Raw genomic sequence first — 26490 nt, forward strand, 5'->3', positions numbered from 1 at the left:
CAGGTTGACGCAGAATAACGGGAAAATCTGAGCTGTTGGAATGAGGAGACCAGGTCCTGGATCACCTACACAGGGGTCAGCACCATTTCTGGGCCGAAGAAATCACCGTGGATTGGTGGGAGAGGCTCATTCTGTAGACCTAGGATGACAAGTTCTTCAGTGACAAGAGAACTTCAGGACAGGGAGGGCTATCGTTTTTTTATATCTGTGCAGAATTGGCACTGGAACTGCAGCAGCAGTGTACCAATGTGTGGTGCCCCATATCCATGGAGAAACAGGGTTGTCATTGCCATATGGAGGCTAGTCACCCCCAGAATGTTACTGGTATGTGGCCAACCAATTTGGTGTGGGGAGATTAACTGCTGGAGCCATTCTCATGCAGGTCTGCTATGCCACTGATAAGGTGCTTTCTAACCAGTTCATGCAGATGGGTAATGCTCAGGAGATTATTGATGGGTTTGCTTACATTGGGTACCCAACCTGTTTTGGGGGTAATTAATGAACCCATGTGCCTAACATTTGCCTGCCCTCACCCCGTTGAGCACAGGATCTGTAAACAGAAAGAGATATTTGTCCATAGTGCTCCAAGGACCGGTGGACCACCATGGCAGGTTTACAGACATAAATGCAGTAGCATTTGGTATGGTCCACAATGCTAGAACCTTTCAGAACTCACTACTGTTCACATAAAATGGAGAAAGACTGTTTACCACCTGAAGCATTGGGGCATTATTGGCGTGGAAGTTGGTCTGGTTATTCTGGGAGATCCAATGTATGGCCTGGTGCCCTAGCTAATGAAGCTATACACGAGCTGCTGGGACAGAAGCAACATTTTAATTATTGCTTTATAGTTGCACAATGAAAGGCCGATGGCACTGTTTGTGGAATAGGTTGGAAGCTGCAGAAAAAAATGTTCCAGTATTAGAGGTGGATGTTGTGTTTTGCCCAATATTTGTGAAAGCAAGGGGGAAAGCCGGGCCGATGGGTGGGAGTCTGAGGTGTGGGGACTTGCTTGGGGGTTCAAACAGCCAGCAAGGAGCACAAACAGCCGTGGGAATGCTGTCAGGGAGGCTACTGTTTGCATTTTGAGTGCCTACCATACCAGAAAAAGTAAGCCTCTGTGTGGGGTGCATTGGGATGGAGACATTGTGAGCACTGAGGGATTGCATGTGGGTGGTTGAAATTTACTGTTCCCTACGTGCTCTTGTAAAACCCTATGAATTATTTTTTGCTGTATTTAAAGGATTCTCTGTGCTAACTGCAATGATGACCCATAATGGATGTATTGTAAATGGTTTTACTATGAAACAATAAAAAATACAAAAATGTTAATCAAAGCAATGGAAAAATAATGTCTGTTTGGAAATACATTTAGAAAACCAGTCTTTTAAAAAGAAAAGGGGTACATGTCTATACACAAACCTTTAATTACTGCAACAGTGCACATAAAACTTAGAATGCAGCAATAAGAACATTCCAAGTGCAACAGAATGAGGAGGGGGGAGCAGTTACAGGTGAGTATAGGCCTTGCCTCTGACTCTTCTTATCTGCACGGGTTCTGGGGCTGCGTGCCTCAGCTCAAAATTCTCAGGGGCTCTGCGGGGCTCAAAAGAGCTGGACTCCCAGGCAGAGGCACTGACTTTCCGAGGTCCCAGGGGTGCTCGACCCCCACTCCACCCCAGGCTCTGCCCTCACTTCACCCCCTCCACCAAGCTCCCACCCCACCTCGCCTCTTCCTGTCCCTACCCCACCTCCTCCCTGCCTCTTCCTGCTCCCACTCCTCCCCCTCCTCCCCAGCGCCTCCTGCACACCACTGAACAGCTGAGGGGAGAGGGGAAGGAGTGATCCACGGGGCTGCCGGTGGGTGCTGAGCACCCACTATTGGCGCCTATGCCAGGTGCAAATGTTCTCAGTGCCCAAAGATAGGACCTGAGAGGTGAATGGGACCTGCAGGGAGCACTGATTTTGGGATGCAGAGATTAGGAGATGCTGCTGGTGCCAGTAGCCATCATTGTCCACAGGCTGAAGAACATGTCTGGATCCCAAATTACGGGACTGCAGGGCTTTCTGGCCTAGAAGTACCAAGATTCACAGGAGGGCATTCTGGTTCAGGATAGTATCCACAAGTTGCCTCTACATCTCCGTCCTTTTCCATGCTCTCCTTCACCTTGGTAATGCTATCCTGGCCACAGCCACACTTTCCCTTGGCCATTGACATGATCTCCTGGGAAAGCATCATCTCCCTCCCTCTGGATCCTCATGTGCAGGCTTCACCTCTCAGACAGCCTGGTTCGACTCTGTGACTCAGCCATGTAAACATCTCATCCCAACTCTTCCTTTTTCTTCCCTTCAGGTTGGCTATCCTGTCAGCAATTCAGAGAGGCCCTGTCCTTGACTGTTCTGCTGTTGCAGGGTGCTGTGGGAGCAAACAAAACATCAAAAACATCATTTATTGTTCATAATCAGACAAGGCATGATAGCTTTTTTCAGTCTATATGTGTGACCGTTCCTCCCTGAGACTCTTCCCATTCTTGTGGGAACCTCAGAGATGGTAGGTAGGTATGGACTGTGGTGGGTGCCTTTGGATTTCAGTCTACTGTATCTGCTTTCATGCTCTTAGGGTGGGGGGTTGGTTGGAGCTATGTCCTGACTTTCAATGACATTACACTGAGGTGGGGGACTAGTCTTATTCAAAAAAGACAAAGGATAGACTGATGAGATATGCTGTGAAGTTGTTCCCCATGATGGTCCCCCCAGAATCATGGCTGTAGTGGAAGGGACTTGCAAGCACTATGAGAGGACATGGGCATGGGGTTATTCCCTATAATTTGCAAAACAAACAAACAAAAACCAAGTAATTTCTCAGTCTTAGTTTCTGCTATATCTCCCCTGGAGAAAGTGAAGAGAAAAACAGATAGGGCCCTGCAATGATGGTCAGCTACATGCATGTTACAAGGCATTTGCACTTCAGTGGGGAGCAAGTATTGTTTGTGCCTTGCCTGGGCCTGCAATGTGCATTTATACCTCATGTAAATTACGAAAACTAACCAGATTTCTTTTCCTATAAGCACTATCTCAATAAATTATTGATTGTTGTACAAATACATGCTTTGGCTATTTGAATCTGGTGTGAGAGGAGGAATGGGGTACAGACTGTGACTGCCCCATGCTGGCAGATGCCATTTTGAAGCAGTACAAGGTGAAGGGTGAGTGAAAGACGGGCTCCTAGCTTACATCCACCAATAAGTAATACATTGTAAAGATAGGTACTTACATGCTGACATTCCCTCCAGAGGATCTGACTCTTTGGTCTCTGCTTGGTTTAGGGCTGGGAATCCAGGTCAGCTGTTGTAGGGTGGGAATGAGGGTCTTTTGTAGCAGGACTGGGGCTGGCTTTCCAGCTGGCTGTCCTGACCCACAAAGAGATCCTAGCTGTCAGGGGGCAGCTCCTATCCAGCATCCTTCTGCTCATCCTCCCATGAGTCGAGCTGGTCATGCTTGGTAGGGGGAGGTACAGGCAGAAGGTTCAGAGTAATGCCTGGGACAGGTTGTACTGTAATTGTGTAGAACGCTATCCAGTTCTTCAAAAATGGGCAGGTCACATGTCCCCTGCCAGATTGTCTCCTTTCATCCCTCATTTCAGTATGCTTTCTCCTGAGATGATTGTTGTTTATTTGGCATTGGCTGGTGTCCTGGTTGCGACCCTTTGTGGACATCTGCTTTACAATGTCCATAAAAAGGTCCTATTCCTGTGCTTTCCCACAAGAGGTTCCTGAGCCAATGCATCTCCCCAGATGGCAGTGAGATATAGTACCTCAGCACAGCTCCAAGGAGCAGTGCGAGGCACGTTATGGGGCTTCTGGAGTGTTATTGTGGTTGCATCACCAGAATAATGATACACTGGGATTGAGGAGCAAACAGGCAATATCTGGCTCTGTGCCAATTTTTAAAGGGAGACGCGTTATCCAGAAAACAGGACCCCCGTGGAGGGAGGGCACACAATGGACAGGTCAGTAACAGTCAAACTGCAAAGCACTGTGGGATAGCCATTGAAAGCATGAAAAAAGTGGTGCACAGCAATCACATGCACACAAACAAAAAACCAAACTATTTCAATTTGAAGCAAACCTAGTCCACTTTGCAAGAGGACTCCAGCATTCCAGACAAATGCAGAGTTAGTGTGCAGTGATAAGCTGCATTGTATGTATGCAGTGTAAGCAGAGTCTGAATGAGCTCAAGTCATAAGTCACTTTGTTACTGGGGCAGGGGTACTAAAGGGTTGTTATCCTCGTTGTGTGAATCAAGGGCAGCAGAACTGTGCTAGGCATACTCTGATCGAGGGACTCATGCTCAACTAAATTGCACTTGCTAAGCAGGTGATGTGTGTGCCAAAACCCAGTGGAGTCACGAGAGGGTGGGGACAGGTACTTGTACCTGGTGGTGTGGGCCCTGCCAAAGGCTCCGCACCACTATTTAACCCTGCATCTCTCCACAGTGTAATAACAGAGCTGATTAAGATTCAACTGAGAGTCTTGTTACACCCCACAGAGCTGAAATCACTGATAAGCAGGTCTAAGCATTCAGCCTGCTTTGGGACAGTGTCTCCGATGCGCAAGACTGCCCAGTCCACACTGGTAGTGAGGCTCCACCACTAACAGCTGAAATCACTGAGAACTGTGTTAAGTGGTGGGATCTCGAGACATCCCAAAGGGTGCAGAGCGAAGCGGCTGGCAGAACGGACTGGCAAGTGGCTGGTAGGCAGAATGGAGCAGTGAGCAGGGTGGCCAGTGGAACAACTGGTGGAGTGACGAAGGTTTCTAACCATCAGAGGAGTGAAGTTTTGGAATAGCCTTCCGAGGGAAGTAGTGGGGGCAAAAGATCTATCTGGCTTTAAGATTAAACTCGATAAGTTTATGGAGGAGATGGTATGATGGGATAACATGGTTTTGGTAATTAAATATTCATGGTAAATAGGCCCAATGGCCTGTGATGGGTTTTTAGATGGGGTAAGATCCAAGTTACCCGGGAAAGAATTTTCTGTAGTATCTGGCTGATGAATCTTGCCCATATGCTCAGGGTTTAGCTGATCGCCATATTTGGGGTCGGGAAGGAATTTTCCTCCAGGGCAGATTGGAAGGCCCTGGAGGTTTTTCGCCTTCCTCTGTAGCATGGGGCACGGGTCACTTGCTGGAGGATTCTCTGCTCCTTGAGGTCTTCAAACTACAATTTGAGGACTTCAATAGCACAGATATAGGTGTGAGGTCTTTTTTAGGAGTGGTGGGTGAAATTCTGTGGCCTGCATTGTGCAGGAGGTCAGACTAGATGATCATAATGGTCCCTTCTGGCCTTAATATCTATGAATCTATGAATCTATGAGTGGTGAGTGGACGGCAGGGCGGAGTGGCAAGCGGCTGACAGGGTGGCTGATGCCAAAGCAAGCTCCTGGACAGCAGAACAAGCAAGGTGCCCCCATTCCCCACTAGGGTGGGAAGTGAGCTCACCTCTGAACTTTAGGTCTTCACTGATCAAGGACAACAGTCGTAAGCGGGTTGTGGCGGACAGAAGAAAGGAAGGGTGCATTAAAGGAACTTTTGGTTGCTGGACTTAAGAACCTGAGCCAAAAGAACCCTGCCCAACATACTCTCGGGTGGGTCTTTTGCTCATGGTTTTATGTTTATGAATCCAGCTTGCGACGTTTTCCCAAAGTAATGCCGGGTTACTTCTCTTCTCTTATTATCTCTCCTGTGTGCTTGTGAGAGGGGAAGTATTGCCTCTTGGAGATGACCAGCGGATGGTATGTAATTGTCCCAGGTTACTGGGTGGGGGCCGTTTTTGTGTTGTATTGTTGAAAAGGAACCCCTAGATATTGAACCCAGCTGTTGCTGCTGTCAACTCCAACTGACAGAAGGGTTACATATGCAAATTGTTTTCAAACTAGATTAATGTCATTTCGTCCAGTTTGAAACCCCGTGTGTAGACAATCTCTTAAAACAAAGCAAGATAATTGAACCAGGTATGTCATAAATCTTACACGGCTACATAAACATAAACATACTGGGTGAAATCCTGGCCCCGCTGAAGTAAATAGAAGTTTTGTCATTCACTTCAGTGGGCCAGGGTTCCATCAGTTAATCCTTTCAAGTACAAATAAATGCATGTTTCATTATGACACCTCCATTTTAATTCTCAACAAAAACAACACATATCAAAAAATCCATGATATCTTGATTTCAGTCTCCAAATATTTTCTTAAGTGTTACTGTTGAGGGAAATACGTCACATAAATGTGTACTTTCAATAGTTCTTTTCCCCCAGTAAACTGCCTATAAACACTTTTTAGTTTCACCGGGAAAACATATAACATTGACTATCTATATATATGTTTGTGCGTCTGTTTGGAAGCTGATCACTATGTGTATATATATTTAATGTTTTTGTTTATGTTTTGAAATTATTGATGGAAATAGTTACTTTGAGTGAGAGCTAAGGTTGTGTTACAACGAACTGTGCACTCCTTTATATTGCATAAGAATCAATGTGTTTGTCTTATGTGGACACTGTAAGATTAATACTTAGTTTTAGGGTGATCAGACATCCTGCTTTGGCCAGGACAGTCCCTTTTTTAAGCCCTGTCCCGGCTGTCCTGACTTTTTTCAAGTTGATCAGGTGGCAAGAGCAAATGGGACAAATGCCCACTTTTGTCAAGAAGTGGGGTGCAGAGGAACATATGTGGGGGGGGGGGCGAGTGGTGATGCCAGCTATGCATGGGGGGGAGGGGCAGGCAGGGCTCAAGCGAGCAGCGACACCAACCTCACATGCTGGTGGGGGAAGAGGAGTGCTCGGGCCAGGGGCTCAGGCCAGCCCCACATGTCGGGGGGCCCTCAGGCGAATGACTCGGGCCAGCCCCATGTGCGGGGGCGGTCAGGGGAGGGCACAGGTTAGCCCCACACAATGTCCCATTTTCCCTTTGGGAAATATGGTCACCCTCCTTAGTTTATTATTAATAGTCGTCGTCGTAGTAGCGTGCAGAGACCCCACTGTGCTAGGACTCTGTACAAAGAGACATTCCCAGCTCCAGAGAGCTGAATCTGTACACACTGTAATCAGTGGAAAATCTCCTGCTGACTTAAATGGGATCAGGCTCAGGACTTGCATAGACAAGAAACAGAAGGATGGAGATGAAGGGATACAACACAGAGTGATCATTGATGGGTGGCAAATCTCGTTAGTTCAGTGGGTTCTAACTGCTTTGCTTAATTAGGGTCATTTATAAATCCCAACATCTGGAAATTCATCTCGCTCCAAAGTTATCCAGCATTTGTCTGGGGTTGTGAACAATTTGCTGAGTTTCAAGCTGATTTCACTTCTTTTTTTTGGCTAAGCAACACTAAGGTCTTAAACATAACTCGATGGCATTCCTCTGTTTGTCTATTTATAGTAGGCCTTTCTGGCCTTAAATCTTGAAATATATGAATAAAAACATATCTCTGCAATATGGTTCAATAAATTTCTATTTACCCCTTTATTTTGAAATGTTACCCCATTTTTAGTCAGGTTTCTTACCAGTTTCTACTGCAGATTCTTGTAACTTTTTCAAACAATCTTTTTTATACTTAAGCCACTTCGTCGTCGTTTTCTGCAGCAGAGAGCCTAAGACCTGCACATACAGAAAATATTGTAAATGAAGAAACTGAGTTTGAACTTTGTATTTTTCTAGGTGGGATAGTTTTCTGCTACTTTAACAGTTGAAATAAGTAATATAAAAAATTCAAGAGTTGTCACTTTTTCTCTGGCCAAGCGATATGTTTTACACTCCTATGTTCTCCCCCATGCCACACATTTTTGTCAATCTTCCAACTGGACACTGAATATATCACCTCGACAGAGCCATGCTGTCCAAGTTGTGTGCTATGACTCATAAATCCTGAAACATTTTCAAGCCGTTAACAATTGGATTATACGCAGAGGTTGATTAATTGTTGTTGAATATTTATGTTTTCACTGGATTATTTGATTGATATGACTGGAAATAATTCATGGGACTGTTTGTTTATTAGTATATTTTACAGATTGTCAAGGATGCCCGGAGCATTGGCTGAGAGCTCTTTCATTGCAGTTTAATATAATTGTGAAGAAATAAATAAGTAATACCATTTTGTTAACGTCACCTTTAAAGAGGTAAATCCCTTCCCAGCATATCCCTCCCAGACTCCAGACACTAATCCTTGTTTCAGCAGACCTCCCCGGCAACCCCTCAGTATCCCTGTTTCAAGTAAGGCAATTGAAAAACTAGCAAAGACTCATCTCCATTTTCATAGATTCCAAGGCCAGAAGGGAGCATTGTGATAATCTAGTCTGACTCCCTGTATAACACAGGACATAACACAACATAAGAATGGTCATACTGGGTCAGAACAATAGCCCATTGAGCCCAATATCCTGTCTTCTGACATTGGCAGATTCCAGATGTTTCAGAGGGAATGAACCGAACAGGGCAATTATCAAGTGATCCATCCCCTGTCATTGATTCCCAGTTTCTGGCAGGTGGAGGTTTAGGAACACCCAGATGATAGGTTGCATCCCTGACCATCTTGGCTAAGAGACATTGATGGACCTATCCTCCATTAACTTATCTCATTCTTTTTTGAACCCAGTTAGTTATACTTTTGGCCTTCACAACTTCCCCTGGAGATGGTTTCCATAGGTCAGCTGTGCATTGTGTGGAGAAATACTTCTTTTTATTTGTTGAAAACTTATTGCCCATTAATTTAATTGGTGACTCCTGATTCTTGTGTTATATGAAGGCATACTCCTTATTCACTGTCTCCACACCATTCCTGATTTTATAGACCTCTACCATATCTCCCCTGAATTATCTCTCTTCTAAGATGAACAGCCTCAGTCTTTTTAATATTTCCTTATATGGAAGATGTTCCGCACCCCTAATATTTTTGTTGCTCTTTTCTCCACCTTTTCTAACTCTGATATCTTTTTTCAGATGGGGAGACCAGAACTGTATGCATTATTCAACGTGTGGGGGTACAATGGATTTATATAGCGGCATTATATTTATTGTCTTATTACCTCTCTCCATTGTGAAAATGGACCATTTATTCCTACCCTTTGTTTCCTATCTTCCAGCCACTCACTGATTCATGAGAGGGCCTTCCCTCTTATCCCAGGACTATTTACTTTGCTTAAGAGCCTTTGGGGTGGGACCTTGTCAAAGGCTTTATATATTCACTGGATCACCCTTGTCCACATGATTGGATTTTGGAACAGCTGCCCCTGGCATGGAAAGGACTTTCCCTGCTGTGTTCCTTTCCTGTGCACACCTTTTCTTGGCCAGAGCTGCCTGCAGAGCAGACTCCATCTTGGCCACAAGGGTACTAAAGTTACATATACAAAAACAAGTGGAGAGTTTAAGATGACGAGTTGATCCAACAAATGGGTGGAGCAAAAGTAACAAGACTACAACTGCTTTTCCAATGCCCCTATTCCTGGAAGGAACTCCCTGTAAACATCCACAAAACCATCCTCCTTCAAACCCACCTCTGCAGAGATGCCTGCAAGATACCTGATAACAGTTAGGCATTTTGTGAATGTTCTGGATGGGGGCCTGAAGGCCTTGGGTCCAGGTACGTGGCTGCAGTACATGCTCATAGTGCAGGGTTCTCATCTGGCAGCCAGGCAGCCTGCTCTCATAGCTCGTGGTTATCTGTGGTGTGCTGTGCCAGTTAGGCCCACGATGCCATGTTGTCATCATAGAGCCGTGCTCTTGCTTGTGCAGAGCTTGGGTCTCTGTTGCAAGCTGCAATACTTGGACTCGAAGCTGGGGAGCTCCTCCTGGGAGCAGTCAACCTGTACAGGTATTTCCAGTACCCTCCAGGGCATGCTGGGCAAGGAGTGGTCTTCACTGTGAGCTAGGCTGGCCAAGGCAAACTGTCAGCATCCTGTGAAGTGCAGTTGGGACCAAGGGTTGGAGTCAGGTTATACCTGAGGCTGAGTAGTGGAGGAGCTTATCATCAAGTTCTAGGCTGGGGTTAATATCAAGGATCAGAGTTCGATAAAGGTTTCAAGGTCTGAGTCAAGAAACAAGGTCCAAGTCAAGCTGAGGTCTAAACCAGGAGTTCAAGAGCAGGAATGGCCATGACAGCTACAGAAAATCCACACTGTTGCCTGGACAGTTCCCAGAATGACCCTTGTGTTTATATAGGGCGGGGAGCCAATCAGGAGCCATAGGGCTGCTGCCTGTCAGACCCCTTGAGGCAGGACTTTCTGTGGTCTGTGTCAGCAGTGGGGCAAGGGGAGAGGAGTGTGAGCTGGTTACAGCTGCTGGTGGGTGGCAGCATGGAGGTGTTTGTTGCCTAGCTGCTCTGCAGGCCTGGGTTTAAGGACACTCTGTGCCTTACACCACTAAAACACAAACTATCAAAATATACAAAGTCAATATCCTTAAGTCAAACTCTCTAAGTTCTCAAGCAGCATTTTGCTTACTTAGCCTATCTGTAAATTTAGATTATTACTGATGGAAATATTTTTTCATTGGTTTGTGTGCGTACAGTAAAATCAACTTTTACTGACATTTACTGATAAAAATCTAATTCTTCCAAACCTACTCCTAATCCATGGGTCAAGGCTGCTGATAAATCTAATATCGGCATGGATGCTTGATCTTTATTTATCCACTGCCAGGAGAAGATCATCAGTCATTGTAATGAGACCAGTCTCTATGCCAAGCCCTGGTAGATATCCTGCCAGAGGCCAGGAAACCAGAGGCATCCAGAAACTCCAAGGACACTTGCCATGACCTTTCTTACAATCATAACCAAGAACAAACAATTTGATGCTGGTCAGTTATTGTCCAAGTTGTCATCATCAAGAGATGGTTTCTGGAAGGGAGGCTGAACATAAGCTTCCTTTAAAGCAGCAGTCCTTACAGTGAAGAGGCACCTTTCAGTTTTCCAAGGAAAATCCATTTCCATTTGGCTGAGTTGAATGCTTCTGAAAAATTGCCATTTGCACATATACAATGTACGTTGTCTGGGTTGCGAACAGTTTTGGTGAAATGCCAAAAGCTGATAGGCTGCACTGCACACATGTCTGGTCTTCAGTGTGCTGTAGACTCCACTCCTGGCTGACGGCTAAGTGCTCCTCAGGGAAACCCAGGATTTATAATCCTGATCAGAAGGTCCCATCCGCACAGCAACGCCTAAATACCTTTAAAAATCTGGGCCAAAGTAACTGAGATCCAGAAGATTGTGTGAGTCCACACAAGTAGCCTCCTGGGGACATATCTGTATCTTATCCATTAGATTCAGAGCATGTTAGAACAACATAGCAGATCTATTGACTGTCTGTAATGTTTGTAAAACAGGAATAATAGTTGTTAAAACCTATCTCTTAAATGGGGCTTCTCATTCATACCCACCTTTGCAAAGTTTCTGTGTGATTTTCAGTTCTTCAGTGTGTGCTGAGGGTAATAGCGTTGTTGAATGGAAAGGAGTGTGTCAGAAAGGGTTGGTGTTGTCATAATGGCAGTGAGTTAATGCTTAGAAAATGGTTTTGTTCTGGGTGTGAATATTGCCTTAAGATATCCTTGCTTTTTAGTGTTTCTTTCTCAGGAAATACCCATCAGCAACCATAACTCTCAATTAAGGAAGTTTTTTTAATGTGAATTTCCAAATCCCCCAGAATTAGTGTATGCAAATAAGATGTTTAATGAGCCAGGACTGGAGACTGGTTGAAGGTTTTGAGAGAGGGTCTAAAAGAAAAGTGGAGGTGCAGTGCTGAGCAAATAATGCTTTGACCAGTGCTCCAGCTTCCACTGTCTTGTGCTAAAAGCCTGCCAGCATGAAAGCTTTCAGTGCTAGACAGAGGGGATTTGAGCTTTCTTTTCTGGGAGCATGAAGTTTGAAATAGCTCAGAGAGGACTGTTTCCCCAGCTCCTTGTTTTCCCCAGCACTGCTCCCAGGCCAGCTTCAGGCTCATGACTGTGAGCCGCCCATACTTTAAATCCCCTGGAGTGGAAAGACTAATTATTCTTCACATGATGGACTTGCAAGATAAGGAGAGAATATTTATAAGAGCCATGAGAAAGGAATGTTTGTTTCCAGGACAAAAAACATCTTGGCTTTTCCCTGATGTGGGCCCCAAAATGCAGGCGACCAGGAGAGATTCTTGGGACATCCACTGGTCAGTGAACTTCATCTTAAGAGGCAAGTAAATGGAGATGACGCATTCGTAGAAAAAGTGGCTCCATTTAATTGACACAAGTTTGGTTTACAATAAACAAACAGGGGTAAATGACCAAGGAAATACAGGGAAAGCTCTCAGAACTGCTACCTGGATCCTCTCTAGTCCCAGCTGTCACTGCACATGCTGAGAAAGAGGTTCTGGACAGCACCCACCACAGAAGGGGCAGGACGTTTAAAGGTACAAGGACACAGATTCATCACATTTTCTGATTCGGTTGCAAGCTTTCATATATAGAGAAATTGAAACAGCAGTAGCTGGTAACTGTTGACAGCATAAACTTCTGTGAGACACATGACTTAGTGCTGCATGACATTCTGATTAAAAGAGTAGCACTATACAAAATCAGTGCAGCATATACTAAATATATTAAACAGCCTCCTGAGCTATAGATCTCAAAAGGTAATTGTAAATCTGGAGTCATCATCCAATGAGGGTTTTTTTAGTTGAGTTCCCTCGGGATCTGCGCTTGACCTAATGCTAGCCAATATCTTTATCAATGATTTGGAAGAAAACATAAAATCATTAGTGGTGAAGTTTGCAGGGGACACAACTTGTGGTGGAGTGATCCATAATGATAAGCACAAGTCAGCTACAAAGAGCAATGTGAAAGCTGGGTTCATTTGAACAATAGTCATTTTAATACTCCCAGGAGCCAGGAATGCAGGTTACACCTCTGGGACAGCAATGACTCAGAAAAGAATTTAGGTATCATGGGGTAAACCAACTGAATACAAATTCCCAATGCCATGCTCTGGTTAAGGGGGCTAATGAAATTCATGGATGTATTAGCAGGGGAATATCAAGTAGGGAGGTGGTATTGTTGCTGTATATGGCATTAGTGATACTATTACTGGACAATTATTTTGAGTAAATAATACTGACAAATTGGAAAGGATTGAGAAAAGCACTACAAGAAAGATTTGAGGTCTGGAAAACCCACCTAAAAGTGAGGGACTGAGAAAGCTTATCCAAGAAAGGGTTGTCACAGTTCAGAGCAACTGCACCTATATTCCCCTTCTGTGGTCCAGCAAGGGCACCAGCTCAAGACTCCCGGCTCCTCAGCCATCATCTCAGAGATTAATTGTGTCTTCCTCCAAAAGAAGTTCCAGACAATCCCACAATAATGCATAAACATTTGCATTTTTCAAACAAACTCCTAAAATACTTAAACCTAATTCAGTACGGTTTAACTTAATTCAATAAGGTTTGTTCAGGATATTTCAGGAGGTTGCCATATCTGTTACAAAAGTGAGAGTGACTTGATCACAGTCCGTAAGTACCAACATGGGGAGAACATTTCTGCTAGTAGTGGGCTCTTTAATCTAATAGACAAAATCAGAACAAGATCCTGTGTCTGGAAGCTGAAGCTAGATAAATTCAGGCTAGAGATAGGGCACAAATTTTTAACAGTGAGCATAATTAACCTTTTGAACAACTTAATTGGGACCTCTTCATCACTTGGAATCTTTACATCAAGACTGGATGTCTCTTTTTAAAAGATATGGTCTAGCTCAACTAGAAATTATAGCATTGATGTGGGAATCACTGGGTAGATTTTCCATCCCATGTTACGCAGAAGGTCAGATCATAATGATCTCTTCTGACATTAAAATCTATGGGTGAAAGCCTGGCCCCATTGAAGTCAATGGGAGTTTTGCCACTGACCTCAGAGGGGTCAAAATTTCGCCCTGTGAATCTTGTTAAAATGAAGGTGAAATAAAGTAATACAAATTTATTTGGAATATGCTACTTAATGCTGGAATATTCTTTATTTGGAATATGCTGAGAAATTGTTGGCCAGTCAGACTGAATGATCACAGGCTGTAAACAACAAAAAAGTACTACATAGGCTCCGAAAAAGCTCCAAAAGTTTAAATAGTTACTAATATTTGTAACCATTCCCTTAATCTACCTGTCTATCAGGGGGACATGGATGTGAAAAATTACAATTGCTTCTTCCTCACCAAGACATGCTTCAAGTTTATTACAGTATTATAAATGAATCAAAGCTGATGTTATTACTGAGAATATGGATGGAAAATATAACAGGGATGAAATCCTGGCCTCATTGAAGTTAATGAGTTTTACTTTTGACTTCCCCGGGCCCAGGATTTCACCCCATGTGTCCTCATGATTTGATATGTCTTAGAAAGTACAGTGATGATTCAGTTTTAAGTGAATCTCTGTGAAATCATTTGCGTGGTTAGAATTGTCTGAGTGCAATATGATTTTGTTCATTCAAAAATTCAAAGCCTTGGTGATACTCATTGACTTTGTATTATTTATTCATACAAATTTTAGAAGCAAAAGTAAAACAAAACTCCATGAAATGTATTCAACAAGATATGCTTCCCTCAGTAAATCTGTCAGTTATATTCAGATAGGAGAAAATTTAACTTTCTTTTTACTCACAGGAATCTTAAATCTGTGTTTTAATCTCAGTCAGAACAGAATGAAATTTACCATTATACTTTATGAAACTGTTAAAAAAAAATCTGCCTAGCTCACTACAGATATAGCCTTTTTTAAAAAAAATAAAAATTTCCTTGAAGTGAATTTTATGGCAACCCGTTGAGAAGAAATGTTTCAAACTCTTCTATATTCTACATATGTCAATAATCTATGGTAAAAATTAAAATGTGATCTTATTAAAATCTTTCACTGTATTTAAAGAAAATGTAGTGTTTTGCAAAAGAAGCTAATGTAAATACTGTATGTATTTTTGCTGCCTTTTGTAAACAGACTACAGTTTTAAAATTGATACTCAGATTTGGTAGTTAACACAATGTCTGTTAATATTAAAACAGCCTTTATAAAGGAAATTCAAAAACAATATATTCAATATAAAAACCAGCATTAAAATAGGAAAACATTAATATATGACCTGGATAAGAGCAGTAAATTGGGAAATAACATGCTAGGGCTTATAAATCAATAGCACTCTTTTTGCATTTTGAAATGCTTAACAAATTGCTAAACAAGTACCATTTATGCATATTAAAATGCTAGGTGAAAGGACTGTCTAGGTTTTAAAATCAATCATTGATCATTAAACTTTCTTACCTGTTTTACCACAAACAGTGTCATAACAATAGAAACAGCTCCAGGAGATGCTCTGGAAGAGAACCACATGTTGGAGCAGAGACCAGACTGTGTGAAGATACCCATAACGGCAGACTTGGTTCAAGAGTTATGTGCTGTGCTCTTGCTGTACGATAGAGCCAATTCCCCACCTTGTTCCGTGAAAAGTTTACTGCCTGCACTTCTAAAATTACAGACAATTTCACAACTGTGACTATTTCCTGGGTCTGAATTTAATCAAGCCAACAAATCTGTTGAACCAGTTTTGAGACTCTGACTTCCTTTTGTTTCTCTGTGTAAAGGCAAAGGGAATTTACTCTAAACTTCACAAGCTTGTCTGCTTTCTGTTGTTTGTCAGCCAATGAGAATTAGCGAAAGTATTACACATTAAGCGGCTGATCCTGTTCCCATAGAACATAATGGGAATTCTGCCATTTGACTTTAGTGGGAGCAGAATCCAGACCCTTGTACATTCAAAAACCTCCTCTGCCGTTCAAATACAAACGCTAGGTAAATACAAAGAAAAATCTTTGCACAGAATCTCTGGCGAACCAGGACACAGATTAAATGGTGCACTGGAGGCAGCCACGCCAGGTTTATTTTGATCCGCATGGAGCACACATCACCCAGTCTGCACACAGAGGGCAGGATGGTGACATGGAACGTGTATTGCCACCTCTTACAGTTTTATTATTAATCTCGGGATGTCTTTCTTACAGCCCCACTGAGCAGGTGGGCATGGAGGGTGGAAGAGAGCAGGAAATAAATGGCGCTTTGCCTCCCCTCTGCACTTACTGGTCAGTGTAGCTGAGTCAGAGCAATGAGCTGGGCAAGTAATTTCCTCCTGGGACAGGCTGGCAATAAATTACTACCCCGAGGGCGGCATTGTGACCCTGACAGCTGCCTCTGAGGCCCAAGTCTGTTGGTGCCAGGGATGCTGGAACAATTTTTATAGTGGGGGGCTGAGAACCACTGAACCAAACTGTGAACCCTGTTTATAATGGAAATCACTTCAAGCCGGGGTGAGGCAGTACCCCCCACATTCCTAGTTCCAGCAACTAGCTGGGTGCTCCTCCTGGTTAGCATGTGTCCCCATCTCCTGCTCAGGGCTGTGCCTAGAGTCAGGGCCTAGCCCTGAACGATGCAGAGATCATTCAGCACCTATAGGGGGAACTCAAACAGCTAAACCAAGTTAAGAGCTGTGTCTTCACTGCTATTCCAACCTGAGTTGCTGAGATCACACCTTTCTTTGCAGTGTAGACGTACCATGTGACTTCTCGTACAGAAAGAGAAAGTCTCCAGTGCCCATCATTGCCATCCTGCCCCTGGGGCTAGGTGACTGGCCCAGAGTCATCCTGATGATCCCCAGCCAATCTCCTCTCTTAGTTCTGGAGTGACAACCTTTCCCTCCAGTAACTCCAGTCACCAGTATCCCTGCTGTCTCCATTCAGGAGTGACATCCTTTTCTCCCAAAGAGAGTCTGTTGGCCTGTTAGCTGATCAATTCTCTCCATCCCAGCCCAGTAAAGAGAGGGGTGGCATTGGTGGGAATTTAGGAGGGAAATTCCGCCCTCCTGTTCCTAGCCAATCATAGCTGTTGGGGGTGGGCCTTACAGACCTTAAGTGCAAACTGTCAGGTGACTGTTAGAGTGGGTTGCTCCTTCTTTCACCAGCTGAGCAGGTGCTGTTACCCTGTCAGACCCAGAGGCGAAATCCCCACCCCAGAGTACGATACAGGCACACCGTGCTAATGACAGATCCAGATATACTGTTATCACTAATTAAAGAGAACCCTTCATATCTGCCAAGTTACCCTCTGCCCTTTACACCATAATGTACAGGGATGCTCGCAGCACAGATGGGAAGTTCTCACATGGACTCGCTTGCCCCAGAACTTGTGGGTCTGAAGCTGGGACCTGATCCTCCTAGGGACTGAGGTGGGCAGTGATCCCTCATTCCCTGGTATATCAGCCGTCAGGGCTGTCCACTGGGGTTTCCCTCCTGCTGGGGTGGTGATCAAGCACCTCCTTGATAGCCTGGGTGGTCAAGACAGGACTGGCCCCCTGCAGAGTGAGTCTTACTCAAGCAGTTATTCCTGGGCCATGGTTACCCATTCTTTCCCACCCTCCAGACTCCTGAGTCCTGGCAATATTTGTCTGGGTGTCTGTCCCCTCTCCTACACCATGTGCATACAACAAAACCATTTCCCTCCTTGGGGACAATCTCCTACCCCACAGATGATTTCCTGTGTTTGTCCCACCTCTTAGTGAGTTGAAAGTTGGGGTCCACTGAAGTGACACCCCAGGTTCTACTGGAGGAGGGGAAGTGGACTTGCCTCCCTGACCATTGTATCTGTATCTGTAGTAGGATGTTGTCCTCTATGTGGAGCCGCCACTAGACGGGGAATGAGCCGCACACTTTCCCAGGGAGTTTCACAGCTCTTTGCTGACAACAGAGGAGTGGTGAGACTCGGGATGCCTCTGGTCCATTTTAGGTTCTCTAGGGGAGTATGCTGTAGTAGCCACAGGCTTTTCTTCCCCCATGCTTCCATCCCTCTCTGATCTTGTCCACCCCATCTCAGCTCCTGTCTTTCTCCCCCACTCATCCTATCTTCAGTCTCTCCTAGCTCTTGACCCCTTCATCCATGGCTATGTTTCAGGGGCACCATTTCAGATTTGGGGGGGATTTGGGTGGCAACTTTAAGTGTGATTCCGGAGGCTACTTGGGTACCTGAAAACTCTGTTTTTTTTCCAGATAATAACTTAGATACAGTGCTCCTCTCAGATAATAATTTCTAATTCCTATATAAAAAAATAAAATTTAATACATATTCGACCCACTCAGCTCTAATACTAACATGTTCTGACATCTCTTGTCAATCCACATAAGGGACACTGGTTAGGTTTAAAATTTTAATGTGTATTCATATTTTGTTACTAATTCTTGAATACAGCAATTGAAACAATTGTAGAAAAATCTAGATTACTTTCTATTACTTTTTTGCAGTTCATCAAGCTTGGAATAGATCATTTTACTTTTGGAAACATCCTACTAGGGCAAGGCCCTGTGAGTTTATACTGCACCTGCCTGGGACTCTAGGGGTGTTACCCCACTACTAATAATAGAGTAGAAACTGACTTTAAACAAGTGTGAAACTGACACTGTCATGTCACTTTCATAGTATTGCCAACCCCAAATGTTCAAACATCATGAATCAGGCTCACCAAAAATCATGAGATTGGCTTTACAGATAATGAGATTATGTAAAAATAATAGATTTGATGTTCTTTTTATTTAAATTCTGCTTTTTGAGCCTTTACAGTGAACTGGGGCCACATTTTGAAGCTTTGTCCACAGGCACAAGGGCTAGAAACTTCATTTCTCTTTACGAATAAAGGATGAAATAATCACATATACACTTGACTCCAGAAGCTGGGGCTTTAAGGAAAACAATAATTATCATGAGTTACTTTCCAGAAGCATGTTAAACACAACACTACAGTGCTTGAGTTGCAGTTTTCGCAGGTGAATATTTAAAACCAAACACCAAGACAATTCCACATTTTGAAGTTGAGAAAAAAAATTGAGACTTCTGAGATATCTCAGGGCCACTGCAGTCAGGAAAGGAAAATAAACAGCACAGAAGCTTGGGCAGCTCTTCCACTTGAAAGAAAGTTGGAGGGTCAAATCTTCTAGATGTTAATCAAGTAAAACTATTGCCATTAGTGTCTCCACTCGTAGATATTAACATCACAGTGAACATGTGATAACTTCTGTGGTCAGTAACTGTACACTTCATACTTAAATATCGGAGCCATCTTATCCAGAGTTACACATCATATATGCATTGGCTCAGGGACGACATTTTCCCACTAGGTGCCTTTGAAAATCTGGCCTTTAGTCTGTGTGTCCTAGGGTGACCAGAGAGCAAGTATGAAAAACTGGGACAGGGGGTGGAGGGTAATTGGTGCCTACATAAGACAAAGCCACAAATATTGGGACTGTCCCTACAAAATCGGGACATCTGGTCACCCTAGCATGTCCCTCAGTTCTCCATCTGTACAATAGGGATAACAGCACTGCTCCACCCCACTGAGGGGCTGTGATGGGAGGCACTCAGATACCATGGTGATGGGCCACATAAGTACCACAGGTAGAATGGGAACTTCTCTATATCACTGCTATCCCTTCCCTGGGATTTGGCCCCTTCTTTTCACATACCCCCCTCACATCTCCCTCTTTTCTGAATGTAAACTTGGATCAGAGGGCTTGGCTGTATTTCTTCTGAGTCCCCTGTTTCTCTCTTCAAACCGCCCCCCTCCCCACCATAGAGGGATTCCTGTTTTCCAGGTTCATCTAAGGATGTCCAGATCCTTAATTTAATCACCAGCCCTTTCTTCTCTTAATCACCCTGCCTCTGTTTGTAAACAAAACACTGACTCCCTCCCCCAAGGGCACAAGCTGCAAGAAGCACCTCTCCTCTGCTGAACTCACATTCCACACTAATTCTGTGCAGTTAAGAGGTCCATCTGGGAACCCGCCTCCTGTATGAAACTCAGGGTGGGGCGGGAGCCCCCCATGCCCTCCCTAATTGCCACCCTTCCTATGTTTGCGCTGTAGCTAGGAGCGTGCTTCCCAGTGCAAGTAAAAAGATACGTGACAGTTCTGCTTGAGCTACTGTGCTCAAAATAGCAGTGTAGGCGGTAGCAGGGGTGGCAGCTCAAGTTGACTGCCTGAGTACAAACCTTCACAGACCCTCTGGGTACATATCCAATGGCCAGCCCAAGCCACTGCCTGGGCCACCCCTAGCTGCACTTCTACTTTTAGCCTGCTAGCTCACGCAGAGCGAGTGGCTGGGCACTTCCAGTGAGAAGCACGCTCTGAGCTGCAGTGTAGATGTATCCTATGATTCTATACACCCACTACTCCCTCACCCCTGGTTCCTATATGCTCCCATCCTTAACTCTCTCCCTCCCTCTGCTCCAATCCACTCCCCTCCCCCTCCCCCACAGGCTCCTGTACCTTTGATCTTCCCGACCTCTCTCTCTTGCACCCTCTGGTTCCTGCAAACCCCTGCCCCCCATTCCTCACCCCTCTCCATTTCAGTCAGGCTGCTTTTTTCTCTCCCTCACTGCAGGGGCACAACATATTTCCCTCAAGTCTGGGTGTGATGGGGTGTCTACCCCACACATGGCCTGAGTAGGAAAGTGCCAACTGGCCCAGTGACAGACTGCACCCGAAGGAGAGTCAGGGCTGAGAAGCACTAACTGATGGTGAAGCCCATCCTGGCAGGGGCAGGCTGGGCTGGTATCTAACCAGAAAGTGAGAGAAAGAAGGGGGCTGCTGGAAGAAACCCTGCAGTCACTCCCTCGAGAGGAGGTGAGTGGGTAAGAGACCAGTAGAAGTCATACGGGGGGAGAAAACTCTGGGATCCTGCCTGGGAATACAGACTCTGGCAAGAACCTGCGAGAGGGGTGTGTGGTGACCTGGCTCAGCAAGGGTAGGGGTAACTGGGAGGAGAGGCAAAGGCAAACCAAAACAAAAGGGATCATTTTAAATTTTTAGAACTTTATCAGGGAAAACCCCAAAATTGTATCAGGAGCAGAAATAATATAGACCATTACCAAAGACTTACCATTACTACTAATAAACTATTGCTACCCACTCATTAACCTTTGTGAGCTTGTACACACTGTGCAGTTAGTACCAACTGCATTGTTATTGTCAAGAATTAAAAAATTACTTAATAATAGACTGTGTCATGTCCAGCTCCACTCTTGCTGTCCTGTTCTTTGCTTCTCTTCAGCTTGAAGTGCTCCTTAGATTCGATGTTCCTGTGGCTGTGCCTCTTTTCACCGGGTTTATCCACAGTGGGTTTTCTTCACCTAGTGGACCCTCACTTGTCCATTAGGTACCTTTGAACTGTATTCCATCAATAGATGTTCCAATAGTCATTCTCTCTGTTCAGGTACTTTAGCTCGTTTGTGGGTGGGTTTCTTGTTTACTGTTTTCAGGGTCTGTTTTCACCTCACACCACACAGCTTTTTGATCACTTTCATTTTTCACCATTTATATTTCCTTTCAGGTTTTTTTTCCCCTTGGTACTCTCTCTCTGGTAAGCCTGTAGATTTTATTTCCCTCTACGTCCCTTCTCTAATAGCACCTGTTCACATACCCAGGTCTGTTTTTTTCTGCTTCTCCTGATCTGAAACCTTTCCTATTTTCCTTCTTCCCTCCTTCTCACTTCCCAGCCCCCTGCTTTTATTCTTTTGTTCTTCTTTTATTTTATCACCTCACCTCCACCCCCAGCGCCAGTTCATCCCTAGCTCAGCATCTCAATTCTTCTTCAACAGCAACTTCCAACTGTGTGCTTCAGGCAGATTCCAAGCCCCCAGCCCAGCTCGAGCTGCCCTTTCATTGGCCGTCTGTCTCCCCAGGACAACATTCAGTGCTGCAGCATTGCCGCTGCAGCAGGTGTTAGTACCAGGGTGCAGGTTACTAAAGATGGTAGCCACAGGGAGCAGAGAAGGTGGTCTAGACCAGTGGTTCTCAAAGCCGGTCCACCGCTTGTTCAGGGAAAGCCCCAGCGCACCAGACGAGTTTGTTTACCTGCTGTGTCAGCAGGTTCGGCCAATCGCGGCTCCCACTGGCCGCGGTTCGCTGCTCTAGGCCAATGGGGGCTGCGGGAAGGGCGGCCAGCACGTCCCTTGGCCTGGGCTTTCCCTGAACAAGCGGCGGACCGGCTTTGAGAACCACTGGTCTAGAAGATGAGGAAAAGTAGGAAGGAGGCCATGGAAACCATGACAAGGTCTGGGATTGAGTTGTTAGTCATAGGGTCCTAGGGCTGGAACCTAGAGAATGGTCCCGGCCCCGCGTTCCCCTATCAGCCAATGGGGAAGTGGCACAGATTGGGCAGTGGAGCAAGTGAGAGACATTTTGTTGAGTAGAACTTTGATACCTCCACAATGGAAAAACTACAGTGACCTGGCTGGAGGACTGTCATGAAGAGGGAACACCCAAAATCGTGAAGAGAGAGGGTGACCTGACTCCAGAGAGAGATGAACCACAAGGAGGTGCCTCAGCAGTGAATAGCAAACCCCATTACACTTAGTCTCAGAAACAGCTTTAACCATTTTTGCTGAAATTTTCCAAAAATATTCTGCCTGAGTCAGACACCCAGCACTGGCAACTTCAGCCCAAACAGCTAAAGTTTGGCAAAGCTATAAGCAACGGAAATTAGGGCTTATAATGGAAAGTGTCTGACAAACTTAACTACAGGCAGCACTACCAGCTCAGCCTGTGAAAAACAGTCAGAACTAACCGTTGATGTTTTGTGGATCTACCCTTAACCCTTCTGTATCAATCACATGCACTGAGAATAAAAGGACACATTTGTCTCTTTTTAACTTCTGTTCAATATTCTCACTTGCATGTTTTACCTTTCCCCTTACGGTCTGCCTCAGACTTCTCAAATTCAGCTGTCATCCAGTGACACTTCTGCTTCCTACAGTTTCATGCGGAGACTTGTATTGAACAACACAAATATTGTTATTTAAAAATTACATAACCCTATCACAACATAACCCCGAGCCAGCTGGTCACTGCAGCCTGCAGCTCATTTACTGTCCCTTACGATGGGAGACCACCGCTCAATATGAAGGTGACTGCTTTACTCTGTGCAGCCACACCTCACAGGTTTACACAGCAACAGCTGCTCCAAACAAGACTTTGCAGAACCCTTTGGAAGACTTCTGCAGCACTTGCAATGTCAAACAGGAGGAGATGAGAGCAGTGTCTGTAAAAGTTGTCAAGGTAGACTGACACTTTGGGGAGAGGAGAGATTGCTGCTGCATCGTCCATGGTGGAGAGTGCAGATGTTTCCAGGTTTGCTGCTTCCTGAAACTTTGTAAGTCTATTCAGATACACCAGAGGGACAGTCACTGCATGACAGCCAAAAGACAGAGGGCAAGAGGCACCCATATATCTGGTAATGAATTGCAGCTGGTTTAACCAGTTCAAGTGTACCCCAGTTCTTTAATGTATGAAATGTATCTGGTAAGTGTCATGCAAGGTCTCAGTGAAGCTCATGACTCACTGGTTATTAATATAATCACATAATGTAGGTGCAAGCAACTGATCAAAGTTATGGATATAAACTGAAATTATCATTTTTAAGATGTGTTTTGTCAGCCAAGCAGGAATTGCCCCACCTCAGAAAAAGAATGTGGCTTCTCCACCTGGTAATTACTTCTATAGTACTTTGAATCACACTCAGAATGTATTTACATTTTGCATAAAAAGACCCATCAAACTCGCAAGGGGTGGAGGTAAACCTCACATTATAATGGCGGGGAGGAAATAGACAATCACATGTCTAATGTCCATTGCACCCGAGGGGGCAGGAACTAAAAAACTTGCATTTTAGCAGACACAATTCTAGCTGGTAAGAAGCAACAGGAAACTTCCTTCAAGACAGACTCCATGTTGCCTACCTCACAGATGGAAATAGATTTTTAATCTGGAGGCATCCTTCATCAGTAGCTCAGTCAGACATTTTGATGGAAACATGTGGTGAGGAACTTACTTTGAACCCAGACTAGCTTGTTAAGTTTTAGTTACTAGAAAATATTTTATCTTTACTTCTCTTGTAGCCATTTCTGACTTTAATCCTTATATTTGCATTCACTTAAAATCTCTCTGTGCAATTAAATACACTTGTTTTATTTTTAATCTAAACTAATCCAGTGCTGTGTTTGAACTCAACTGTTTGGTAATTCCAGTTAAAATAACAAACTGTTGGATTCTTACGTTTTAAAGGAACAACAAATCTTAAAATTCCCCTGACTGTTCCAGAACAGGACTGGAGATTTCAGAAAACAAATGGATATTCAGGGCTAGGAAGAATGTGGAGTCACCTTACCGGGCATTAACCAAGACTGGTGGAGAACAGTGGAAGTCTATGATGTTGCACGCAGGCTCCAGGACCCAAAGCGTTGGACCAGGGCTGCCCAGTACATAGACATAGAGTGCTTGCTTGTTGCTGACTTGTTGAAGACAGCTTCAATAGCAAGGCCTTGTGAGGCAATCAGGGTCACAGAGAAAGAGGTGACGCATCTCTTCACTTGTTTGGATTGTACCCCAGCCAGCTCTTTCTTTTCCTGAGGAAGGGTCAGGATTGGCACCAGTGCAGAGGGAATGGCACCTCGGGCAATTCAGCCCTCTGCACTGCTTCACCAAACTGCATTCCATGGAGACACTTTGCAGTACTGGGGGCAGACTGCAGTGGCTCCATTAATGACAAAGGCAAACACATACTTCTTGCCTTTGTAATTGGTATGGTTCCAGGCAGTTTTCCTGTCCCCCTGGGCTATGGAGGATTCCCCATGCTCCATCTCAGGGATAGGGCTCATCTCCTTAAGAATCTCCCTACAAATAACATTCACTCCTTCCATAATTAGTATTAAATTTAACAAGATGTTCTGAAGCCTGAGCTGCCCTCCCTAGTCAGGAATGTTGTCTGTATCACACACCTGTGCCTGGGATAACCCATGAAAACTTATACCCAAATAAATATGTTAGTCTCTAAGGTGCCACAAGGACTCCTCTTTTTTATTTTATTTTATTTTTTTCTGATACAGACTAATCCCTGAGTCTTCTGATTCAACAGACACACTCCCAGTATCCTTTCCCCCCTTTACATTTCCTGCACAGGTTTCACTGGCTGGACAGATCTGCTGTGTCCTGTTTTCTTTCTTGCCGAACAATGAGCCTACAATTTCTGCTTATCATCTTAACTACCAAACTGGTACAATTCACTGGTGGAAATCCAGAACTGAAGAGTGAATTTCAGTGGATGCTTCCCCATACAACCAGATGAAAAGCATTATCCCTGGCTTTTTCAGCACACTTTAACACTGATGCTGGCCCTGCAAGTAGGCAGATTTCAGACATGGGCATGGACAGACGGCAGAGAGCCTCAGCAGCACTCTCCCTCAATTTCCTCTCGTTAATCTTTTCTATCACAGCATTTAGCAGCAGTTACTGGTGTGAAGGGACAAGAAAAGTTGCAAAACCTTTCTGTAAAGATCAGGGGAAAGGGACTCACTGCATCCGCTTCAATAGCTCTGGTCTGAACAATAGCAACGCCGTTCAGTATATCTGGGAGACAGGCGATGACAAGTTCATTGACCGAAAGTTTCACGCTGGCATCTGGTATTCATGTGAGGAGATTATTAATGGGGAAGGTGAGTGACAGCCAGACACATTTACTTCAAAAAGTGTTTAGCCAAAATGCTTCCTGATTATCTCCTGTTCCCTGTTCTTCTGCTGCTTTAGTGCTGTTTGTTTATTGAGGGGGAAAGGTATCAGCACAAGGGTGCCACTTCTCCAGAGGGAGAAGATCCAAAGCTTCAGGAAGGATTGGACAGAAACATGTTCAAATAAACCCTTAGAAATAACTGTTATGAAGTTTAGAACAGCAGACTGCAGTGCAGATTCTCGATTTCAGTGATTAGCATTAGATGGTTAGATGAGCATTAACTGATTAGGGCTACCACCATTAGAAATTAACAATATTTGCTCTTATGGTAAGAGCAGCAAGTTAAAAGGCTTTTAATGAGAAAGAAGGTTTGAAATTGTTTTTTACTTTTCTAATATCTGTGAACTGGATTAAAACAAACATGTCTGATGGGAATAATCTCTTTAGATCCCTGATTGCAGAATAGGCAGGGCAATGTTATTTCTTATTTTAAAATGTCGTGTTAATGTACATATTGTATTAATTTACAGCAGATCTTGTGTAAATACTACAGAAACGTGAGGAGTGTTTCCTAGGTAAAGAATTTCAAGAGAAGCCCTGGTTTTGTGCTAAGAATGACATTTTATTGTGAAAGAAATGGATTTTCTTTTTGGGGTTCCTCATTCTCTGTGCCTCCCGCTAAGAAGATGAAATTTGATCATTTTCTTTTCATCATGATGCTGTCACTCCTAAAGAAAGGCAGAAGGAGCATTTTTTCCCTGCTGAAGAATAACTTGGCCATTTATTCATCATAAATGCTTGTACATAAACTAGCCCCAATCTGAGTAACACTAAACACCAAGATGGCATAGAATGAAATTAGTTTGCCATAAAATGACACTGTTGATTGATCTT

General features: G+C 44.2%; 2 protein-coding genes across 2 annotated transcripts in view; one reads left to right on the forward strand and one right to left on the reverse strand.

Moving 5' to 3' along the window:
* Nucleotides 1-15601, reverse strand: part of GLP2R (glucagon like peptide 2 receptor) — a 124821-nt gene extending 109220 nt beyond the window's left edge. The window contains exons 1-2 of the mRNA XM_048818031.2: nucleotides 15322-15601; nucleotides 7564-7657 (exon numbers count right to left, since the gene is read on the reverse strand). Of these exons, the coding sequence (XP_048673988.2) occupies nucleotides 7564-7657; nucleotides 15322-15426 (199 nt within the window). The 5' untranslated portion in view covers nucleotides 15427-15601. The remainder of the gene's footprint in view (nucleotides 1-7563; nucleotides 7658-15321) is intronic.
* Nucleotides 15602-25270: 9669 nt separating this feature from the next.
* The window catches only part of GSG1L2 (GSG1 like 2), a 66288-nt gene continuing 65068 nt past the window's right edge, over nucleotides 25271-26490 (forward strand). Inside the window, exon 1 of the mRNA XM_048818035.1 lies at nucleotides 25271-25582. Coding sequence (XP_048673992.1) covers nucleotides 25288-25582 — 295 coding nt within the window. The 5' untranslated portion in view covers nucleotides 25271-25287. The remainder of the gene's footprint in view (nucleotides 25583-26490) is intronic.

Source organism: Caretta caretta, chromosome 14 (genome assembly GCF_965140235.1).
Source record: "Caretta caretta isolate rCarCar2 chromosome 14, rCarCar1.hap1, whole genome shotgun sequence".
Taxonomy (NCBI): domain Eukaryota; kingdom Metazoa; phylum Chordata; order Testudines; family Cheloniidae; genus Caretta; species Caretta caretta.